The 20,945-nt window shown below is 37.0% G+C and overlaps 3 protein-coding genes across 4 annotated transcripts; 1 reads left to right on the top strand and 2 right to left on the bottom strand.

Moving 5' to 3' along the window:
* Positions 1-517: 517 nt before the first annotated feature.
* Positions 518-3,299, bottom strand: LOC121412276 (follistatin-related protein 3-like). The gene is made up of 3 exons (XM_041605173.1): positions 3,173-3,299; positions 1,979-2,146; positions 518-974 (listed from the first exon to the last, which is right to left on the bottom strand). The coding sequence occupies exons 1-3, from the start codon at positions 3,198-3,200 to the stop codon at positions 946-948; spliced, it is 225 nt and encodes a 74-aa protein (XP_041461107.1). The 5' UTR covers positions 3,201-3,299; the 3' UTR covers positions 518-945.
* Positions 3,300-3,432: 133 nt separating this feature from the next.
* LOC121412130 (vegetative cell wall protein gp1-like) lies at positions 3,433-3,972 on the top strand (the record flags this gene model as incomplete). The annotated part of the gene is made up of 1 exon (XM_041605036.1): positions 3,433-3,972. A coding segment is annotated over one exon (540 nt), but the record flags the coding sequence as incomplete, so codon positions are not given.
* Positions 3,973-10,052: 6,080 nt separating this feature from the next.
* Positions 10,053-16,092, bottom strand: LOC121412275 (sarcoplasmic reticulum histidine-rich calcium-binding protein-like). 2 transcript variants are annotated; one of them, XM_041605171.1, is made up of 10 exons: positions 16,018-16,092; positions 15,235-15,408; positions 14,771-14,848; positions 14,026-14,085; positions 13,560-13,619; positions 13,108-13,167; positions 12,694-12,753; positions 12,028-12,087; positions 11,594-11,653; positions 10,053-10,958 (listed from the first exon to the last, which is right to left on the bottom strand). In XM_041605171.1, exons 1-10 carry the CDS (start codon positions 16,082-16,084, stop codon positions 10,945-10,947), a joined length of 693 nt encoding a protein of 230 aa, XP_041461105.1. In that variant the 5' UTR covers positions 16,085-16,092; the 3' UTR covers positions 10,053-10,944. The 2 variants fall into 2 exon arrangements, with proteins under 2 accessions (XP_041461105.1, XP_041461106.1); XM_041605172.1 differs by lacking the exon at positions 13,108-13,167.
* Positions 16,093-20,945: the final 4,853 nt, after the last annotated feature.

The following is a 20,945-nucleotide window of genomic DNA, read 5'->3' as shown; positions in this document are numbered from 1 at the left end:
GTCGAAGAATGCGGGAAATTATATTGTTTCTAAAATATATTTTACATAACATATAGATTCATGATTTTGATGATTTTTTTCTATAAGACGTGGATATATTTCACAAATTCAATTTATAATTTATTGCTTATAGACAAATTTCAATTTGGAGGGCTAGTTTCACTAGCTCGCCTTTTTTTCAAAAGCTCCTCGAAACTCCTGAAAATCAAAGCAACTACTCTTCAATCATGTCAATGATGATGTTGGTGATTACATTGATAACGGTTCTGTTGATGGTGGTAGCGGTACTGATTGTGATTGTGATGATTATGATGATAATGGTCCCAATGATGGCATACTATACCTGCCTCTCTCCCCTTCCCTCCCTTTTCTCCCTCTCTCCCTCTCTATTCCCCATTATACTCTCTCGCAATTTTTTGTTCTCTCTTTTTAGCTACCACATATAATCTATGTTAAACATCGTTCTATGCCAAAAACCTGCTCAGGCAACAGAAAAGTAGCGAGACAAAAGTTAGGTTATTTAAAAGCACATGTATTTTGATTATTGTACATGTATTTCACATGAAATGTCACACAGAAGAACGCTTTACAAAACAGCAAATAGTATGCAATGTATTTGTAAAATGAGTATCGCATCACAAGACGTGATAGCTGAAAAGTACTCTTGACATCCGAATTTGCATTAATGAACTTAAATTAGAATACTATAAAATATGACATTAGATGATATACACAAAGGAGGTATAGTTTACCATAAATAACAATAAAACATGATTAAATACTATAACATTAAGAAATACACAGCTTCGGTTTCCTTCAAACGTCATCAGCCAATGTTTTCACGCCAACATTACAGATCCAACTTCAAGGAATTTCAAGTACCTCCAGTTTTGTGTCCTCAGATTGGATCGTCAATCACAAACATGTTCATCAGAGATGATTGGATTAAGGAGCAACAGCTTGAACAAGACTCGCTGAAAAAAAAGAGAATTGTACATTAATTAGCAATCATCTACTTCTAAGATTGCAATTTAAAGTTTTTAAACTGCCCCCGGTGCATCTGCGATTACCGACCATGTCCGGCCGATGACAGTCGCATTGACCATACATCAATGCATACCAATCGGACATCGGTCGGTTAGTGGCCAATGTCCAGACAGACATCGGTCGATAATTGGCCGATCTCTGTCGGATGTCTGCTCGCAATGACTTAACCTCCGATGCTAGAGAATCGATTCCCGGTTGGACATCGGACGATATACTTAAACGATGTGTCAAGGATGGATGGGGGATTAGAAAGCCGGTCGGTGGATTAGAAAGACCATAACTCCCAGTTATCTTTGAACCATTAGCCTTCCGATGCTACCTGACAGCCCCGGCCATCGTACGATGACTACGGATGTCCGGCCCGCAACCAGTTCAAAATTACCCCCGCCCCACAAAAATTACAAATTACAAATACATCATAAACCTAATCGGGCTTCAGTGTGACTGAGGTATTGGGGAAACGGTAACAGATCTATCATTAAAATTGAAATTTGAATTTAATATTGAATATGGCAATGATAATGATCATCAGTAAGAGCTCTATCGCTTCGGATATTACCTTCTGAACTGGAATGAGAAATGACAATGATGTATTATAATAATAATAATAACAACCGGGGATTTTGTTATCACTGACTTCAATAGGCCTATTCAGTTTTGTGGGTTGTCATGGCACGGTGCCATTTGAAATGCCCCTCTCTGTTGTGTAGAATAATCGATCTCTGAATAGATGGCAGTGAATATTAGACCATTTTCAGGTCAGAATTTTCCTTTTACCCGCGGTTCTAATGCTGCAGTCACATTTCAATTACGATGTCCACAAGGGGATTCGAAAACAGCTGTTCTAAAAATTAAAAACGGCTGTTTTGACCCACTGGAAGGCCATCATAGGCGAAATGTGACTGCATCACAAACCTTGCTAAGTTCGTACCTGCACAAATGCCTTCACTGGCGACTCGAATTGATTGGTCTCCCAGTTGGCACGCAGCATGACGTAATTCGCATAGGTTATCGTATGTGACTCCGTCCGATCCGCAAACGGCATCAGTACGAGAGATGAAGAGAGGACATTCAGAACAGGGTGAGCTCATTACAGCATCTATAGAAGAAAGTTAATTCATCAATGTACAGATCTGGACCACAATAAGTCGATCAGATATTGAAATAATGCTTGTCTTTTTAGTATATCCGATTGAGAATAAAAGTTTGTCATGTCACGGTCCCGTGGAAAAGGCATGACATTGTGGAGGAAATTATATTTGATATGTGATACGATACGAAAACGATCAGTGGAGTTCAAACTACATAAACCTGATTTATCTGATAGTAATTGTGTGCCTCATTATGCATTTGCAATCTTAGATCAGGAAATGATATCAATAAAAGAAAATGATCCATTATCAATAAATTTAAGATTACTTGTTTAATGAAATATCATGAATTTTCAATCATACCGAATGAGAAATTAAAGGTCAAGTCCACCTCAGAAAAATGTTGATTTGAATCAATAGAGAAAATCAGACAAGCACAATGCTGAAAATTTCATCAAAATCGGATGTAAAATAAGAAAGTTATGACATTTCAAAGTTTCGCTTATTTAAAAAAAAATAGTTATATGAACGAGCCAGTTACATCCAAATGAGAGAGACGATGATGTCACTCACTCACTATTTCTGTTGTTTTTTATTGTTTGAACTATACAATATTTCATTTTTTATGAATTTGATGATTAGGACCTCCTTGCCTGAAGCACAAAATGTGAAAATAATGGAATTCCACGTGTTCAGGGGGGAATGAAACTTCATTTCACATGACAATGACAAGAAAATCAAAACATTTCATATTTCAAACAATAAAAAACAAAAGAAATAGTGAGTGACATCATCAACTCTCTCATTTGGATGTAACTGGCTCGGTCATATAAATGTTTTGTGAAATGAAGTGAAACTTTAAAAATGTCATAACTTTCTTATTTTACATCCGATTTTGATGAAATTTTCAGTGTTATGCTCGTTGAATTTTTCTCTTTCTAATCAAATCAAGTTTTTGTTGGGGTGGACTTGTCCTTTAATATTTAGTAGTAAGAAAATCATTCACGATTACATTCAGAGACTTATATTCTTACCTGGGGAGTTAACATCACCAGCTTGCATTGCACCACATCCAGGACCACCTCCCAATGCAATACAATCACCTCCATCATCATCGTCATCACCGCCATAATCATCATCTCCACCATCATCATCTCCACCAACATCATCTCCACCATCATCGTCTCCACCATCATCTCCACCATCATCATCTCCACCATCATCTCCAGCACCGTAATAGTCACCACCATCATCACCACCATCGTCATCCCCTCCATAGTCATCACCGCCATAATCGCCGCCATCATCACCACCGTCATCACCGCCAACATCTCCTCCGTCATCGTCTCCTCCGTCATCATCTCCTCCATCATCGTCGCCGTCATCACCACCACCGGGAACCGGTACTGGGATGTACACTGGTTTTTCCACTTCCACTACCTGTACGTCTGGAGCTGCGGCTGCGACGGATATCGCGTTGGTACCACCACAGTCACCTCCGCCACCATTTCCACCACCATCTCCACCACCATTTCCACCACCACCACCACCGCATCCTCCTTCTTCGCTGCTGTCCGAGCCGGAATCAGAATCAGAGTCGGAATCAGAGTCGGAATCGGAGTCTGAACTGTCGCACCCTCCGGAGCTACTGTCGCAGCTGTCACTTCCACTGTCGCTATCGCTGTCACTATCACTGCTGTCACATCCTCCTCCTCCATCACATCCACCGCCATCACAGTCGCCACCATCACAGCCACCATCACCACCACTGCCATCACCATCACCACCATCACAGTCACCGCCATCACAGCCACCATCACCCCCATCGCCATCACCATCCCCACCACCACAATCGCCGCCGTCACCACCACAATCACCGTCACCACCATCACCATCTCCATCACCGTCACCATCACAGCCACCATCGCCGCAATCCCCATCGCCGCCGCCATCACCATCACCACTACCACCATCACCATCTCCACCATCACCCCCACCGTCACCCCCATCGCCCCCACAGTCTCCTCCACAATCGCCATCACCACCATCACCATCTCCACCGCAATCACCGCCACAGTCGCCGCCACCATCCCCATCACAACCCCCATCACAATCGCACCCGTCACAGTCCTCGCTGCTGCTGCTACTGCTGCTACTTCTTCGAATTCTTTCCGCTGATTTAAAAGAGAAGTGGGAAATAATTTTTTTTTTTATTTGCGAGTAAAATTCTAGTTCGCATTTCACTTTAATCATGTCCATGAATATTTTGTACGAAAAAGTGTTGAAATTAATTTGTAGATAATTATTAAAGAAATCTTAATTGTACTTAAGAGTTCAATTGGTTTGAATTTCAGAAGCTGAACAAACAGCTATGACTACCTTACTTCTAAATAATATCAGTCAACGTTATCAACGGCCAGAAGGTCATGTTGGGAAAGAAAAATTATAAAACCCGCGTCATCTACATAGTGGGTCCGAACTTTTTATAACAATTTCCTCAGACTAATACGGAAAGTTATGGTCCGTCATGCAGTGCCAGTTCAATGTTTAATGGAAGGTCTACAGTGAAGATGTGCATCATTTTGGGGACAATACCCTCTTGAATAACCCTACCCCTTCTATTCGGCCCAATTGATTTATTTATTATGCGTCATATACATGATATAGGCCCTACCTGGTGCAGCGTTTGACAGTGCCAACAGCGTGAGAAGAAGAGCCAGCGACATCCACAGACGGTTCATGATGCTACTTTTTTTTCCTGATGAGAAGAAGGATTGAAAATAGAATATCAAGCATTCCGCTCGTATGAATAACTTTAAACAGTATTTTTTTTTCCTACGGGGTTGACAGATATCTATGAGATACGCATAGAGTTTTAGCTTTGCCTGTAATTAGAAAAATTACTCTACTAGTATTTGACCAAAAAATGTATGTATATATATTCTACCTGCTGGAAAATATCATCTGTATCTTAAAAGATCTATGAATTGTACGTGATCATGATGTAAGCCTAAAACTATCATTATCATGATAGGCTACTAGTAAATGAATATTGATTAAATTCTATTATCTGACCCCTTCATTTAAACAGAAAAATCAGTTTTATTTGTTTCCCCAGGACCAGTGGAGTTTCCTTTTCAACATTCCAGTTTTGTGTTAGACCTAACAAACACTGCTCTAGAATGATAGGACGTTTTTGTTAATTTCCTAGAAAAGGACCTACGGCCTGAGCGTTATTCGATTTTGCGAGCTCAGTTTTCATATTCGAACCCAGCCCCTCTACCTGCTGCTTTCCCCGCTGATGTACCGTCATGACCGTAGAGCAATAGACCCTATTTCATCAAAATTATGAAATGTCCCGTACATTTAGGCAATATTGACTGACAGCGTCACGAGAAGTAAATAGAATATGAAGATTTCAACTAACCCTATGAACAAATATAAGTTGACTTTGCGCAACCTTGTTAAAAGTCGCTGAAGCAGCAATTCTTGAGTCAGTTGTCTAGTTGCTTTTTTCTGATGCTTCTCTTGCTTGTGATCAGCTCTGGAGAGAGAGTTTGACTGATGGCCTCGTCAAGAGAAGTTCCCATATTTATACTAGTCAGTATTTTAATGTTTTAAACAGACGTCTGGAAAGTTAACCCATTCATTCCCTTGTCTTTTCCCCCATTGTGGGCATTCACAAAATTTAACACGTGCCAACGCCCTTCTAAATAAAATCGCAATGCGTATTCTCAGTGGTTTGTAAGGAAGAAAATGTACGTGTCATAAGACGTTCTCTGATCCCAAAGACATTTTAATTTGGATTAACTAAATCGCATTTTAATGATATCTCACAAGGATCAGGTAATGTTCAAGACACTTCAGCTCCATCTTAAAGTAACTATTTGATTGCAAAATCAGATGGACACTTTCTATATCCGTAATAAAGACGAAAGGATAATCTGTACGGATTTGGGCTGACCCATCGTCACACTTCGGCCAAAATACTAACTTCACTCTGAACATGAATTTGGATTTAATACACGATTAACGCGCTTAGTATATCAGTGAAATAAAGTTCATGAGAGAGTGGCAAGATTAAGAGGGCTTGAGCAATGAGACGAGGCTTTCATGATTATATCACACTTCATTTTCAGTGGAGTTGGCCTCAGTATTTGAAAGCTCCGTTGATAACTTATACATACTGTGCTAAATAAAATACATTCGTAAATCTATTTTATCATCAATACTATTCATTTACTTTTACTAAAAATTATGTGCAATTTTTATATATGGCTTCCATGATGATGTGTCATATGATCTATGCCTATCGTACACATTCCTATATTAGTAAGGTGGTTTTGAGTCTCGCCTTGTAATCACAGAATTATTGTTCGAATCACATCGCAGCCTAGCTTTCTTTGGTAAGGCGTCAATCCATAACAATAATAATAACGGTATATTTACCCAGGGTAGCCACTTCAGTTCCGAAAACTGTACTTCCTGGCGGTACCCATTTACCTCACCTGCGTCGAGTGCAGCACACTGTGGATGAATTCCTTGCTGAAGGACTTGAACCCACGACCCTCTGTTTCAAAGTCCAGAGGCTAATCCACTGGGCCACGACGCTCCATAAATGGGTACCAGGTATAATGAGAAGTCAGTGTAGTAAGCAATTGAGTTTGCTGGAATGTCACTCGGCGAGTGGGCCGATCCAATGCATTAAGCCGATATAAATAAGCGGAATATCTTAATTTTAAAGTCGGTGGTCCCAAGGAGCTCTGCTCACCTTCTCAGAACTTTACCTGAATAACGGCGTGTACATAAACATGACTTGGATTCGATAACCTTAATCTTAATATTCACAAAGCATCTTGCTGCTTGTACAGATTGTTTCACACGTAAAGGTAGTAAAAATAAAGCATTTGCTTTGATAAGCTATCATCTAAATGTCCACCCTGCATCTCTGCATCTATCATTCATCAATCTAACTCGCCATGACATAATGCTTAGTATGGGTAGGCTTATACTCGTCAGGAATACTGATAATTGGCCAGAAATCTGCCATAGATTTAGAGTCTATGAAAGGGCATTAAGTATATTACTTTTCATAATTTTCGGAGACTGCAAATAAGCATATGCGCTCAACATACAGGGGTCAAAATGTCTACCCCTTCATCCATAGCTTAACATGTGTACATGAAATGATTTAATTTACACCGAACATGTTTTTATAGCAAGCATTACTTCATGGTCCCTTTTTAAAAAACATAAATGAACTCTGGGTTGCTGCCAAGATTTTATGTAAATCTAACTTGGCATTTTTTACTTGGACATGGACCTGTGCATGGGTGCTGATCCGGGGGAGGGGGGAGGGACCTACCCCAAAAAAAAACATTTCAGGGGGGACACCCCCCTTAAGGCCGAACAAGGTACTTTAATGTGATGACACACATAAGACAAGTATGATCACGATATGATTTTAATTCTAATACATTTAAATTTTGATTTCATTAAATTCTAATAATAATAATTACAATAATAATGATAATAATAATAATATTATATTGACTGGCTTTGAGGGAGATATATATATTTCCACAAGATAGCCTGAGTCTTGACGAAAAAGATATGGGTCTACTGAGGGAAATTCATAGCCAGTCAATAATATTATTTCATATATTCCTACAGCTGTATGTTATGTAATTCATGCAATTATTTGTAGCTATTTTATATGTTTGCCTGTTGTTATGTCTGAATTCAGGCTATTCGTGAACTTGATGGAGTAACCCCCGGCTAAGAAATGGTCCCTCAAACAGGTGAAACCTGGCTAGGCCATTGTGACCTATTGGTAGCTCCATGATTTATTTAATCAACCAGACGGACTAAATACGCGTTTATTTCATGTTTATTTCATGATTCAGTTAATGATAATTATAATGACGATTTATACATGTTTTTGTTCATTGCCATTGAAGTAAACCATTCTTCTTGAAAATCGTTACAAACAGATGGATGCAAACAGAAAAAAATCCAGGATGAAATAGGGGAAAATCTTTTTTATGTTTTTTCATACATGACATTATCTTCTTTTTTTAATGTACCCTCCCTGCAAAGGGCATGGGGTGTGCCCCAATTATTTTACCACTCTTTTGAAATGAGAATATAAATTCAAGAGTGTAAGAAAGAAAAAAAAACATGAAAACCGAAGAGTCCTGAAAATGGCTCAGCTTACGTAATTTTTGTCTAATATGTCAGCTCAAGAGTCTTGTAGAATATAAAGCTAGCATTACAATTAAAATGTAGGCCTTAAGGACTACCCCCTCCACACACACACACCACCACCATCGCTACCATCACTGACATACAGACTTGGGGCCTGAGGCCAACAGTCCCAAAAAAACTTTCACGACCGAGAAAGGAGAAAGAAAAGAAATAGAAAAGGGTTAAAACATGGTATACATGTACGATGTCAAAGATTGATTTTTAATTAAATAGGTCAGAATTTTTTGCTCGCTTGCTCGCTTCCTGGAAGAATTTAAAGAATGAAATCGCATGCCAAATATCTTTAGCAATCATTAATTTCCTGATTCATTGGTCATTTTCAATGGGAATTCGTCTCAAAGAGGAAATATACATGTAGAACTCTCGAGACATGTAATTCTCTTTTTTGAAATCTAAATATCGTTCGCCAGAACACTTAGTCTTGATTGTGCTATCCTTTCTTCATTTCGTTTTAATTGTGAGTGAATGATGCATTGAACATGAGTTTAATTATAGTGGAAATTCTAAGCTTTACGATCGAAATATGATTCAAGCACAGAACTAAATCTATATAGAAGTACAAACTAAAAATCTCACTAGACGAACACATACAAACATTATTTGCATCGAGGATTAAGACACAGAGATGAAGAAATTCTTTAAAAGTAAGAATATGTGAGATTTGAAAAATGCTACTGGAGTTACTGTCACTGTCTTCACTGTATGTCTGCAGTGTAAGTATGCGGTGGTTTAGGGGCAGATGTGTGTGTGTGCGTGTGTGTGTAGATGTGAGTTGTTTGAGAGGGTGGGTATGTGTGGGAGTGTGCGTGTGCATACCTCTATCTCACTAATTCTTTCTCTCTCTCTCTTGTTCTTTCTATATATTTTATTCTTTTATCTTCCTATATCTTCCTGATCATTTTCTTCCACATTGTTCTCTCTTCTTCAAATTTACTTGTCTCCTCTTTTATGCTAAAGACACACTCAACGAAACCGATTCCAATCGACCAATGGAATGCCAATAAAAATAACGTTATAACATTTTTTTAAGTCTGGGGCCGTCTTACAAAGAGTTACGACTGATCTGATCAACCGCAAGTACATGGAAAGCCATCAGTGTCATAATTGTTTTTTCTGGAAATTTACACAAAGTCTTTTGAAAACAAGGAGAAGCATACTGAATTGTCAAGAAAACAGTGAATGTATTGATACACATCATATCTAAAAAACAAATATATATTTTGAACAAACATGCATTTTTCTTTCAAAAGAATACAAAATAAGCAGAATGAATTCACATTATATTTATATGTTTATTTTGCACAATTCATTTATTAAAGTCATACAACAGAAATATCACGACCGTGGCATTTAACAAAATCAAGGTGATGAAATAGACTCTTATAATAGTTTATATAAGACTTAACATATATTTGACAATGTTAAACAAGGAAAGCGAGTCGTATTTCTTTTCAATATTCTTATACAAATAACACAATTATTGATACATGTAAGTTGAACATCTTACCCTTCTACTGACATTATATTTGCCTTTATTTATGTAAATGATTTCTCATTCCTATTAAAAAAATTGAAGATGTTCTTAGTTTGTTTTTTTCAGAACTTCACAGTAAAAAAAATAATTAGGTGTCGCCTTTTTTCAAATCGAATGGGTCGTCGGACAGCAATCAAGAGTCGTCATCTCCACCTGATATAAAAACTTGGCTATAGGGCGATTCCACACGTGTCGTACGGGATATTTTGACAACAATTTCTAGTCGCCTACGCTATATATTTTTTATTTGTCAGTGATAAAGTTATAGGGCGTAGTCATGTGAAAAACCGATCCAAAAATGTTTGATTATGGGTGAATTAAAGGTGAAATTGTTGTGTGTCGTATGGGACTCAGAAATGTCCCACATGACACGCAACATTTTCACCTATAATTCACCCATGGACAACAAATTGTTGTTGGTTGTCATAGTTTTACATGACTACCCCGTAGTACTTTACTATTACCACAATACAAATTGGAGATCATCATTAGTTTAGCTATAGGAGGTTGAAAGGTGTTGTTGAAATAGCAGATTTTTATGGAGTCACCACTACGCAATTTGTAATGATTTTCTATTATTTGGGCATCTACGTCACAATGGATGTAACGCACGAGGTAAAGTGTGATGCAATGGATATGTCATGTAAATTAAGAAATATTATTGGGGGCTCTATGAAAGCAAATTATAATTTTCGCAATAAATACTTGCTTTGTGACTGGCAGAAATATTTTCATGAAAAGTAGTTTCAAAGCAGAAGTACAGTGCTATTTTTGTTTTAAAGTTAATACCTGTGACATCATGATCTTCAATCTCCTGTCAAAAATTATCCTCTTACGTACACCTATCCTTTTCTCTTTTGGGGGAGTATTCTTTTATTTTTTAATATATTATATATTGATACTTTGAAAGCAAATACAAATCTGCCGTAGTTAAGGCAATATTCCATCCGTAACACTTTATCTTTTCTCAACGCCGACAGCAGAATTTCCTCAAAGCATCTTCGTTTATTTTCTGTCTCCTGCAAGATCAGAAGAAATTTGAAAAAAAATGTTATTAGGAGGTCATTTACAGATTAAATGGAAGCTTGTGCATCTAAATTACCGAGTAAAAATTACTGTGGTATTCACATAACCATAATAACATTTAATTTCTGAATTCACTTCCAAAAAATTATGAATTCCACTTTGCATTCTTTGCATACGACAGTCAGAAAAAATCCGGTATGTATTTTCCACTCCCTGGTATTTCATTGACAAAACTGAAGATGCATCACCTCCCTTCCTGTATCAATGTATATCTTGTACTACACTGAAGCAATGCCAATCAATAGCTTTTGCTAAAAGTAGAGCAATGGCTCTTAAACTGGATCGGCAAAGTTCCGAAAATTTGAATTAATACGTGCTTCAGGATTGGTCAACTAAAAGTCACGTGTCACCGAGAGTATATAAATGCACCGAGTTAACAGTCGGATAAAAAGCCAAATTTTAGAGAAACTGTTTGATTGATTTTCGTTACTGTTTTGCGTGATTTACGGCAGTCGATTTATTCAAATCTTAAGATGAATGTGTCATAACATATTAGGGTATATCAAAGTTGACGGATTGCAAGTAACATTCGGATTTAGATTGGGAGGAATAAGAGGAGAATGGTTACCGTCATCTTCAGGACTGCTATCATCTTCCAAGTCTCCTTCGTCTCTCCTTTTCCTGTCTCCTGAATTACGATTAAAATAACCATTTATGAAAAAAAAAATGATATATAACCCTAACGAACACAGTGGTTTGTTATTGCACGAGTGCCCACCAGAATCATAGTTGAACTTAAACAAAGAGCAGCAATAAAGAAACAAGAACAACAATCCAGAGTTAATACCGATCACCCGATAACAGCCTGATACGATTTGCAAATTAAGCGGACTAATTAGTAGGACATTTTCTTCGATTTTCAATTACGTTTTCATAATTCATGGCAGTCCATAAATATTGTTAACTGAAAAATTGTAAAAAGTTTTAAACATCCGCCAACTTATATGTGGAGGATTGCAAGTAGCATTTGGATTTAGATTGGAGGAATAAGCGGAGGATTACCATCAACTTCAGGACTGCTATCATCTTCCAAGCCTCCTTCGTCTCTTCTCTTTCTGTCTCCTGAAATAGGAATAAGATTATCATAAATCCATTACTATTCAAGTAGTATTAACAAATATATACATTTTGTGTATTTAATTTTATTTTCATTTAACGCACTTGCCCACTAGAGGCACAGGCAAAATAATAATAAAATATCAACAAAATTAGTAGTTGATGATAACAGTCAAATATTATTTGAGAAACACCTGCCAAGTGAGATTTTCATGAAGTATAATTGACTTTTATTCATTCACACGGAGTTCAATGCGGCCAATATATTCAAAATTATCGAGAATATTAACGTGTCATAACTTATAGGTTGAAGGATTGCGAAGTAGCTATTCAGATCTAGATTGGACATGTTGGGAGGACTATTAAAAGGGGGTGTTGCAAGAAAGTATTTGCAATCGATTGTAAATATTCTGTTGCAATTTTACAACTGATAAAGTAATTTTAACTGTAGCAAATGAGATTACACTCCATGTTTCAAGAAGCAGATCAGCAATCAATCATGAATTTGAAGTTAATTGCAAGACTTATGATTGATTTAGGGACCCAAAATAGACTTGCAATTGATCGCAAGTTTCTTGCAACACCCCATAAGAGTTATTAGAGAAGGATTACCGTCATCTTCAGGACTGCTATCATCTTCTAAATCTCCTTCGTCTCTCCTCTTTCTGTCTCCTGAAACAGGAATATAACATCTATTAATTCCTTTACTCTCAAACAATATCATATAATGTAACATTAAAACGTTTCAATTATTGCACATGTGTCCATAAGATGCATAAGTGACATTGAAAAAACCTATAAACTGACAATTTAATAGCAATGCCAAATAATTGCTGTTGATTTTATAGAGTCTGATAAAATTCACAAATCAGCCGAGCCCAATGTTACAAAAATCGTTTAACGTTCATTTAGAATATGGAATTTTAACTTAATGAGGCATAACTTAAAAGAATCTAGTCGGGGGGTGGCGGTTGTAACTAGATCTCGCATTTAGATCGAGGGGATGGGTAAATGTAGAATGATTACCGTCATCTTCAGGACTGCTATCATCTTCTAAGTCGCCTTCGTCTCTCCTTTTTCTGTCTCCTGAAGGAAAATCATTATTATTATTTATACTTATTATTATTTTCGAATTGTAGTAACAAAGGTAAATATCAATAATATTCGCAGAAATATATCGTTCCGCCCCTCAGAGGCAAAGTGGACACCAAACAAAATAATAATAAAGCAAGGACAGAGTTAGTAGTTGACGATGCTGGCAGTCAGATAACACTGAAAAAACTAGGAAGCATTGGAAAGGGAAATGTTACAGGAACTTTTTAAATTTTCAATGGCCATCAGGCTGCTTTGGAGTTATTGGCAGTTAATATATAACAGAGGTCACTTAGACTATTTTACTTTACAGGATATAAAGCTGGAGGATAGCAAGTAGAGTTCAGATTTAGATTGATAGGAGTAAGTGGGAAAGGAATAATTACCGTCATCTTCAGGACTGCTATCATCTCCCAAGTCTCCTTCGTCTCTCCTCTTTCTGTCACCTGAAATATTGAAGTTGCCATTCATTGATATATCATTATTCATTATGGTATTAAAATCATATTTACAAATAACACTAACTAAGATTATGTGGTTGTATTGTGCACGTGCCCGTTGGAAGCAAAGATTATGATAATGCAAAAACAGGCAAAGGAGGATACGAAAGCAAGTAATGATAACGTGAGAACAGAATTTGTAGTTGACGATGCTAACAGTCACAACCAAGCTAAATGTTATGAACTTTATCATTGATTTTCAATTACTGCTTTGGAGTTCATGGCAGCCAAACTATATATGGCTCATTTAGAATGTATATTTCATTCTAATATGTTTAATAAGGTTATATTACAGTCTTAGGACTGCAAGAAGCATTCATAGTTAGATTGAGAATAAGAAGAGAAGGATTACCGTCATTTTCAGGACTGCTATCATCTTCCAAGTCTCCTTCGTCTCTCCTCTTTCTGTCTCCTGAAATGGCAATATAATATAATTTGCATTAATCCAATACTATTTTGTGACCATAGATAGGCAGAGAACGCCAAAAAACATTGTGTTGATCTTGGTTGCTTCCCTCCCTCGCTTTTGATTTTTTTTTCTACAATAGATATACACCTATTTTTGACCCCTGGAAACTTAAACTCACGCCCGAGTGCCATCGAAATGTTTTGCATTGAGCCCCCCCCCTCCAAAGAATGAACCCTTTTTGGAATAGTTGCCCCTCCTTTCCAATAAAATACAAACATAGTGAGTGACATCATTCGCTCTTTAATTTGCATACCACTGAATGTATTGTGCATATAACTGTCTTTTGAAAAATCAGCAGAAAAAATGTATATCTTCCTTATTCCACATCCAAATTTGATGAAATATAATTGGCCAATCAGCAGTAACCTATATCAACCAGGGTTACCAAATGAAGGTTTTAATTCAATCTAAATGGCAGTAGAGGAGTCGTGTTTCGGGCATGTCTGTTTTTAACGCCATTAATCATGTTTAAGATCCATGGCAAAGCATGATGGTGTATGGTTTGCAAAATGATATGAAATAATGAAGGCACTGTGACTTTATCGGTAGAATTTATTTATGAATATTGATATATATATATATATGTGTATGTTTAATTTGAATTGAATTGAATTGAATGTATTCTTACCATCTCCGCGTTCTTCGTCATCTTCACAACTTTCATCATCTTCGCATTCATCTTCTTCGTCTCTCTTCTTTCTATCTCCTAAAATGAACAAAAATGGAATTTAAAAAATGTCTTTAAGAATCATCTATACGGAAAATGAAAATGTAAACACATTTAGCCTAGATTTATAGTAGCTTACAACGTCAGTGATTTTTTTTGAAGGAAAATGGAAAACATTCCCATTCTGAACTCAGATTAAAGCATATAAATCCCTTAAAAGTGAATGCTACTATTCCGATTAACGACTAGATTATGTGAATGTGTATGCACCAAATCAGGTAGGACTTAGAATTCATGATAGGGTATGATTTTTCTGAACAATAAAAAATATTTTACGCAAACAAATCATCAGTTTGTATAAAATCCTCGTAAATACCACCATGACTACACGCTTTCATGCGATATACCAACGGAAGAAAATTTACCGCAACTGTCGCAGTCGTCATCGTCATCATCTTCGTCCTCATCACCGCCACTATCATCATCTTCCTCTTGAAGTTCATCACAATCCTCTCCGCAATCTCCACTATCGCCGTCATCTTCCCCATCGCATTCATCCTCATCACATGCTGAGCTGTCATCTCGTCTTAACCGCTCAGCTAGGGAAAAACAATGAGAAAGTGGTATTTTTAAACTCTTTAAAGTAGTGGTCACAATGCCAGAACATTGCTGGAGCGGTCCTGGAGCGGTGAACAATTTCATCACCGCTCGTTACCGTTCAACACCGTTTAACAGAAGTTGGCCGCCGCTGATGGCCCCTCCTACCGCTCCGAAAGTTTCGAGCTGCACAAAATATTGAAAGCGGCGAGGAGCGTCAACGAAGTGCAGTCACTATAATACACGCTCCCCAAGAGCTAAATTAGCTCTTCGTTTTTTAGAGTGCATCTTTCTTCCCGCTTCCCTCACTTTTCTTTCCCCCCCCCCCCCCCTTACTCCGTTTTTTGCTACCTAGAGAAAAATAGGAAACAGTTGCCCATGCCCCCAGTAGCGACGCCCCTCATCAGTGGCATAGTCTGACAACCTTCTGAAAGTATAGATTAAATTCATTTGCATCTTTTTTTTCTGAATATGCTGAACGTGAATAACAGGTGAGACGGGAAAATTATAGCATCTTGTACATTTTTTTCCAACATTATTGCTTACAATAGTGCATGAGACAGTTGGCAGGTTTGGCTTATTTCGTGTATTTTAAGTCAGCCTTTACTTACTTGGAGCAGCCGTTGCCATAGCGATGAGAACAAGAACAGACATTAGCATCATCCAAAAACGAGACATCTTGTGGCAGGATCTGTGTGGATAACGATTATGATATTACTTCTGAAAATTATTGGTCATAACAATATTCCATTCAATTCAATTTTTTATTCCATTTCCCATTCAAAACATAATACAAAGTAATATAAAGTAATACAAATCAAATACAATTTTACAGACGAGCATTCTTACTTCGTAAAACAAACAAAAACAGTTTATTGAGCATAAATGGAATTGAGGGGGTACACTAAAAAGCAAAGCTTGTAAAGTGTATAAAAAGAGAAAGAAAAAAAAGGTCGAAATCATATTGATGTAAACATAATTACAGAACAAGTGCAAAGCTATTCACAGAAAGAGGTCTTCGCTGTGAGGGATATGTTGTGCAATAGACAGAAGATGTATGTGACTGAGGAATCATTATAATAATACTCCTGCCAGACACTTATACGTACACACTCAAAAAGAAAAAAATATAATCTCTTTATCAAATTATAATTCCAAATACCTGTACAACAAAACATCCACAATTATCGAATTGTATGCGTTATATAAATTTTCCTAATTATCTATAAACTGTGAAACAAAAATACATGTAATATTATTATGTCTACTTTCATTTCACATTTTGAACTTGCCATAATTTGTTTAAACTTGTTTTTAATTGAGGCATTTTTAAATGTGTCACAGGATCGAGGATCAAATAGTCAATGTTGATTTCGATGTTTTTTTAATCATATTTTGAAATATTGAACTACTGAAATAATACATTAATTTACCATAGCTTACTCACCGTTATTTTTGCTGGGCGATTCAGGGAAGGTCTGTCCTTTATTCACTATCCAAACTTGTTTCACGATTTTACTTTGTACCCTTGCAATTGTTTCACAATCTACACTTCGGTCGGTGCTCTCTGTTCCTTGGGAAACCTTCATCCTGCATTTATACTGTCCAGAGTGGTCATTTGAAACGCATGCCAAAGTAAAATGAGTCACGTTTTCCACACGAGGTGATAGCATCTTAGAAGTGGACAGTGATGGTTATCTTGATGATGCGTGAGGGATTACGATTGTAACTTGATGTTCCTCGAACAATTAACGGACACTCGCACGGGAAAATAACAATGGAATGAAAACCACTTGTTAATTAATACACAGAACCATACATATGATCATATGGGTTGGACTATTGTATAGGCTTTTTATTGAGGGAAGAGGGGTGGGGTATAGTCTGGCTTGCCTTGCCTTGCTTGAGACCAATACTGACCAAGCAATATCAGTTTCCGTGTACATTACATTTGATAAGGAAATCATGATTATCCTTTCGCGGAGATTAACATTAATGTGTAATACTTTTGGTTTGTAAAAGACTGGCCGGATTATGGGGACTAAGGGCTCAAGCGATATTCGCTTACAAGAAATTTGTGCTTAATGCGCATGCTCAAATCTTTAGTTATTTTGTTGTCTACATAATGACTTCTACGCTTTTTCAAATACCGGCAGACATACACGTCTCGATGAGATAAAGAGATTATGTGAATGGATAAATAGTAAAGCTCCACCCTGAATTGGTTGAATATACATTGATGGAAGGAAGTTAATTGGGGAGATGATTGGTGACAAAAATTTGTCAAAAAGGGCAAAGTTTAAGACGTGCTCGTGGCTGCCCCAGTGTATCGTATGCGTACTCAGTACATGTTAAAAGCATGGAGCTTTACATGTATGTAAAATCGAGGCTTTTGTATTTGTAATTTAAATTAATTTTTAATTAATTACAGGGTATCAGTCAATAACGTTAATCTTATCATCACGGGTTGATCAAAATCACAATTGTATTTCTTACATTTTTTTAATTCGCCTTGACCAAATGTTTCATTAACAATATCTATTTTGTACAACAATGTAACATTAATTTCTTAAAATCACTGTCAAAGTTGCGAAGTTCATCCAACAAACTCATGCCTATGCATACGACGTCATTATCTCATAGCGCCCTCCCTCAGAGGATAAAGGGAAACGCGAAAAAGGAGTTGTCAGAGATGCGCCAGTGTCACATGGTACGCATAATACAGAATAAGGATAACAAACACATGCCATTTACGAACTCCACAAATCAAATTTGATAAAATTAATTCCAAGTATCCAAATTCACTACTTCCACAACGATGATACGTCCGATGATACGGTATCAATTAAACTGCTTGTCGGATATTATGAGCACACATTTACACAACTCTCATATGTCAACGATACCAGTATCAGTGTGGGATTCAGGGTATAAACAATCCCCTCATATTAAATTGAACACATGAGGAGTACTAATTGTAATTCCTCAATACCATGACTACACTCCAATTTCTAAGTGACAGTTCTCTTCCGAATACAATTGATGATCTGTCAGAAAATATGAATAGTGGACCAGTACTGTCCACATATCTCACTTCCAATGACCATCTTCTCCAAACTCTCAATCCTCTTAATTCAGCTATGGATGTGGATCAGAAATACCCACAGGTTCCATGCAGAGAGTCAATACACTCCCAAACTACACTGTCCAATCAGACTAAACACAAGCTGTAACGGTTTCACTGGCTATGTAATACATCTTGCCAATATAATAACGTTTGGGCATATAACTATTTGACAAAACTTATCAATGGCTTCGTTATCAATCTCAAAAGTGTGAAGTAGTTTAATCCTCAAATAGAGTCATTGTTCATCAGTCTAATTTGAATCGATACCGCTCACCATGATGTGATGAATGTTCAACTAGTGTCCACTCTACGACGCCATGTATTTTGGTTCGAATGCCCAATTGCTTGACCAATCTTCATTGACACTTGGAGGAAGTACACAACGATGTTTTCAAAATCCCAAGCTCTGGGTAATGTCCATCGATGGTATGTAGGGGACAAACTTGGAAATTATAAGTGTAAAGAAGACCTTTCAATTAAATTCTCTAACCTTGTTATCTTTTATTTGTCTAAGTTTAAAATACAGGACTTTGTCCCAATTAATTTCTATCATGTCTATCTGAAGTCCCAAATAATTTTGCCAAACATAAAGAAAGATGCTTCTGTTTTGTTATGTTCTCAATAATAATGATAATGCTGTCTAGCTTTCAAGATTTTTACATCTATTAAATCACCGTTTGATATTTCAGTAAGATTAGGTATAATCGTTATTTTCTTTTGTTGTGCATTTGATATATTTTCCAACCAGGTTTGGGAAATGCTTTCTTCAACTTTTGTAGTTCAAAATTGTATAATAGTTTTCTTTTTTCAAGATCGTGAAATACCATAAACATGATGTCCGTCAATAGTGTCAATTCTGCGAAGCAATTTTGTCCACTCACTTGGTCATGGTTCGTTGAACCTTGTAAAAAAACCGACAGTGCTCTCAAAATACTATGCCGTGCACGTGGGTAGTGTAGGCCTACCACTGCCATCTGAAGTGCAAAATAATTAAGGCACAAAAATGTCTTTAAAATAGTTTCTTTTTGAATCAAACATTTTTTTTTAGTAAATAAACACAATAACTCTCATCTTTATCATACTAATTCTTTGAACTTTATAAAATGAATGTAATTCTTTGCCATGCATCTTGTGTGCTCAACTAAACCTTTTTATGAATGTATACATCAATTCATACATGCCATACGCCTTGGCAATATTACTTCACTTTCACTCACCGATAGCAAAGAAGGGATGGAAATTGTAAATTCAACACATGAAGAAACTTGTCAAAGAAAAATGACATCTTCTCCCGTTTTCCAAATACACTGAAACACTGGGAAATCTTGCGCAGGTTATCTGATATGCCTCTGCACACCAATGCAAGTTAAGGTGCGTCCTGTAGCAGCTCGATGTACACCATTGTTGAGTTTCATTGACAAGTTGTTTATGCCATGCACCACTTTCTTTATTGAACAATGACAGTATCTGTACTGATCGTTCAACCATAAATGGCACATTCCCACCCTCTCCCCCTTTATTCTCTCTCTTTTTTTGTCTATATAAATAATAATACAGGATTTTATAGCGCACGTATCCACCTGGCTAGGTGCTCAACCCCGGCTAAGCTAGTCTACCGATTCTTGTGCGCACAGCTTTTTGAGGAATTACTTCCTGCCGGTACCCATTTACCTCACCTGGGTCGAGTGCAGCACAGTGTGGATAAATTTCTTGCTGAAGGAAAACACGCCATGGCTAAGATTCGAACCAATGACCCTCTGTTATGTATTTATTTATGTTTACAAAATTGCTTGTTTCGTTGCCCATGTGTTTGTTACAAATGGATTGACAATTTTTTTGCATTTCGATGCATATTGTGCAAGACTTCGTTTTGTGCCGTCATCATCGTTGTTTGGTTTTACTTTAATCGTTGACAGAAAATGATTTATTTATAATCTGCCACTAAAAGATTTCGTTCCTATTCTCCAATAGTAAGGCTCAATGAACTTTGTGAAAAACACATAGCCTAGTTGTCGCACACACAAATTCATCAAATATGTTTGTTTTCATGTATTTTATTGAAATACAATTGATTTTTTGTTCCATAGGATGTACATTAAAATATTAAATATGCAGAAAGGTTCGATGTACTTTGGGCAAAACACGTAGCTTCCATGATATTCATCATTTTCAAAACACTTAAATAATAAACACTGTAGTTAAAAAGTTATATCCGGTGTATGTATATCAGTTAGAGTAATGTCGTAAGGCTTCGAGAGCCATACGGCTTCGAGAGCCATATGGTTTCGAAATTCAAATCGATAGCAACATTAGCAAGGGGCATGTCACGTGAAACATCATACACAGGAGTACAATGGGAAGGACCTGAATATCCTGGAGACACTTCGAGACCTCTACACGATACCTCTCCGA

Source organism: Lytechinus variegatus, chromosome 3, assembly GCF_018143015.1.
Source record: "Lytechinus variegatus isolate NC3 chromosome 3, Lvar_3.0, whole genome shotgun sequence".
NCBI classification, from domain to species: domain Eukaryota; kingdom Metazoa; phylum Echinodermata; class Echinoidea; order Temnopleuroida; family Toxopneustidae; genus Lytechinus; species Lytechinus variegatus.
This window is presented reverse-complemented; position numbering and strand designations above follow the sequence as displayed.

What these genes read in the sequence shown, in the direction of transcription:
- LOC121412276 (XM_041605173.1), bottom strand. Translation starts at nt 3,200, where the DNA reads ATGCAAGCTGGTGATGTTAACTCCCCAG. An exon ending in TGGTGATGTTAACTCCCCAG is followed by an intron (nt 2,147 to 3,172) that starts GTAAGAATATAA and finishes TTTCTTCTATAG; the next exon opens with ATGCTGTAATGAGCTCACCC. An exon ending in CAGTGAAGGCATTTGTGCAG is followed by an intron (nt 975 to 1,978) that starts GTACGAACTTAG and finishes CTTTTTTTTCAG; the next exon opens with CGAGTCTTGTTCAAGCTGTT.
- LOC121412275 (XM_041605171.1), bottom strand. Translation starts at nt 16,084, where the DNA reads ATGTCTCGTTTTTGGATGATGCTAATGTCTGTTCTTGTTCTCATCGCT. An exon ending in TGACGAAGAACGCGGAGATG is followed by an intron (nt 14,086 to 14,770) that starts GTAAGAATACAT and finishes TTGCCATTTCAG; the next exon opens with GAGACAGAAAGAGGAGAGAC. An exon ending in TAGCAGTCCTGAAGATGACG is followed by an intron (nt 12,088 to 12,693) that starts GTAATCCTTCTC and finishes TTCCTATTTCAG; the next exon opens with GAGACAGAAAGAGAAGAGAC.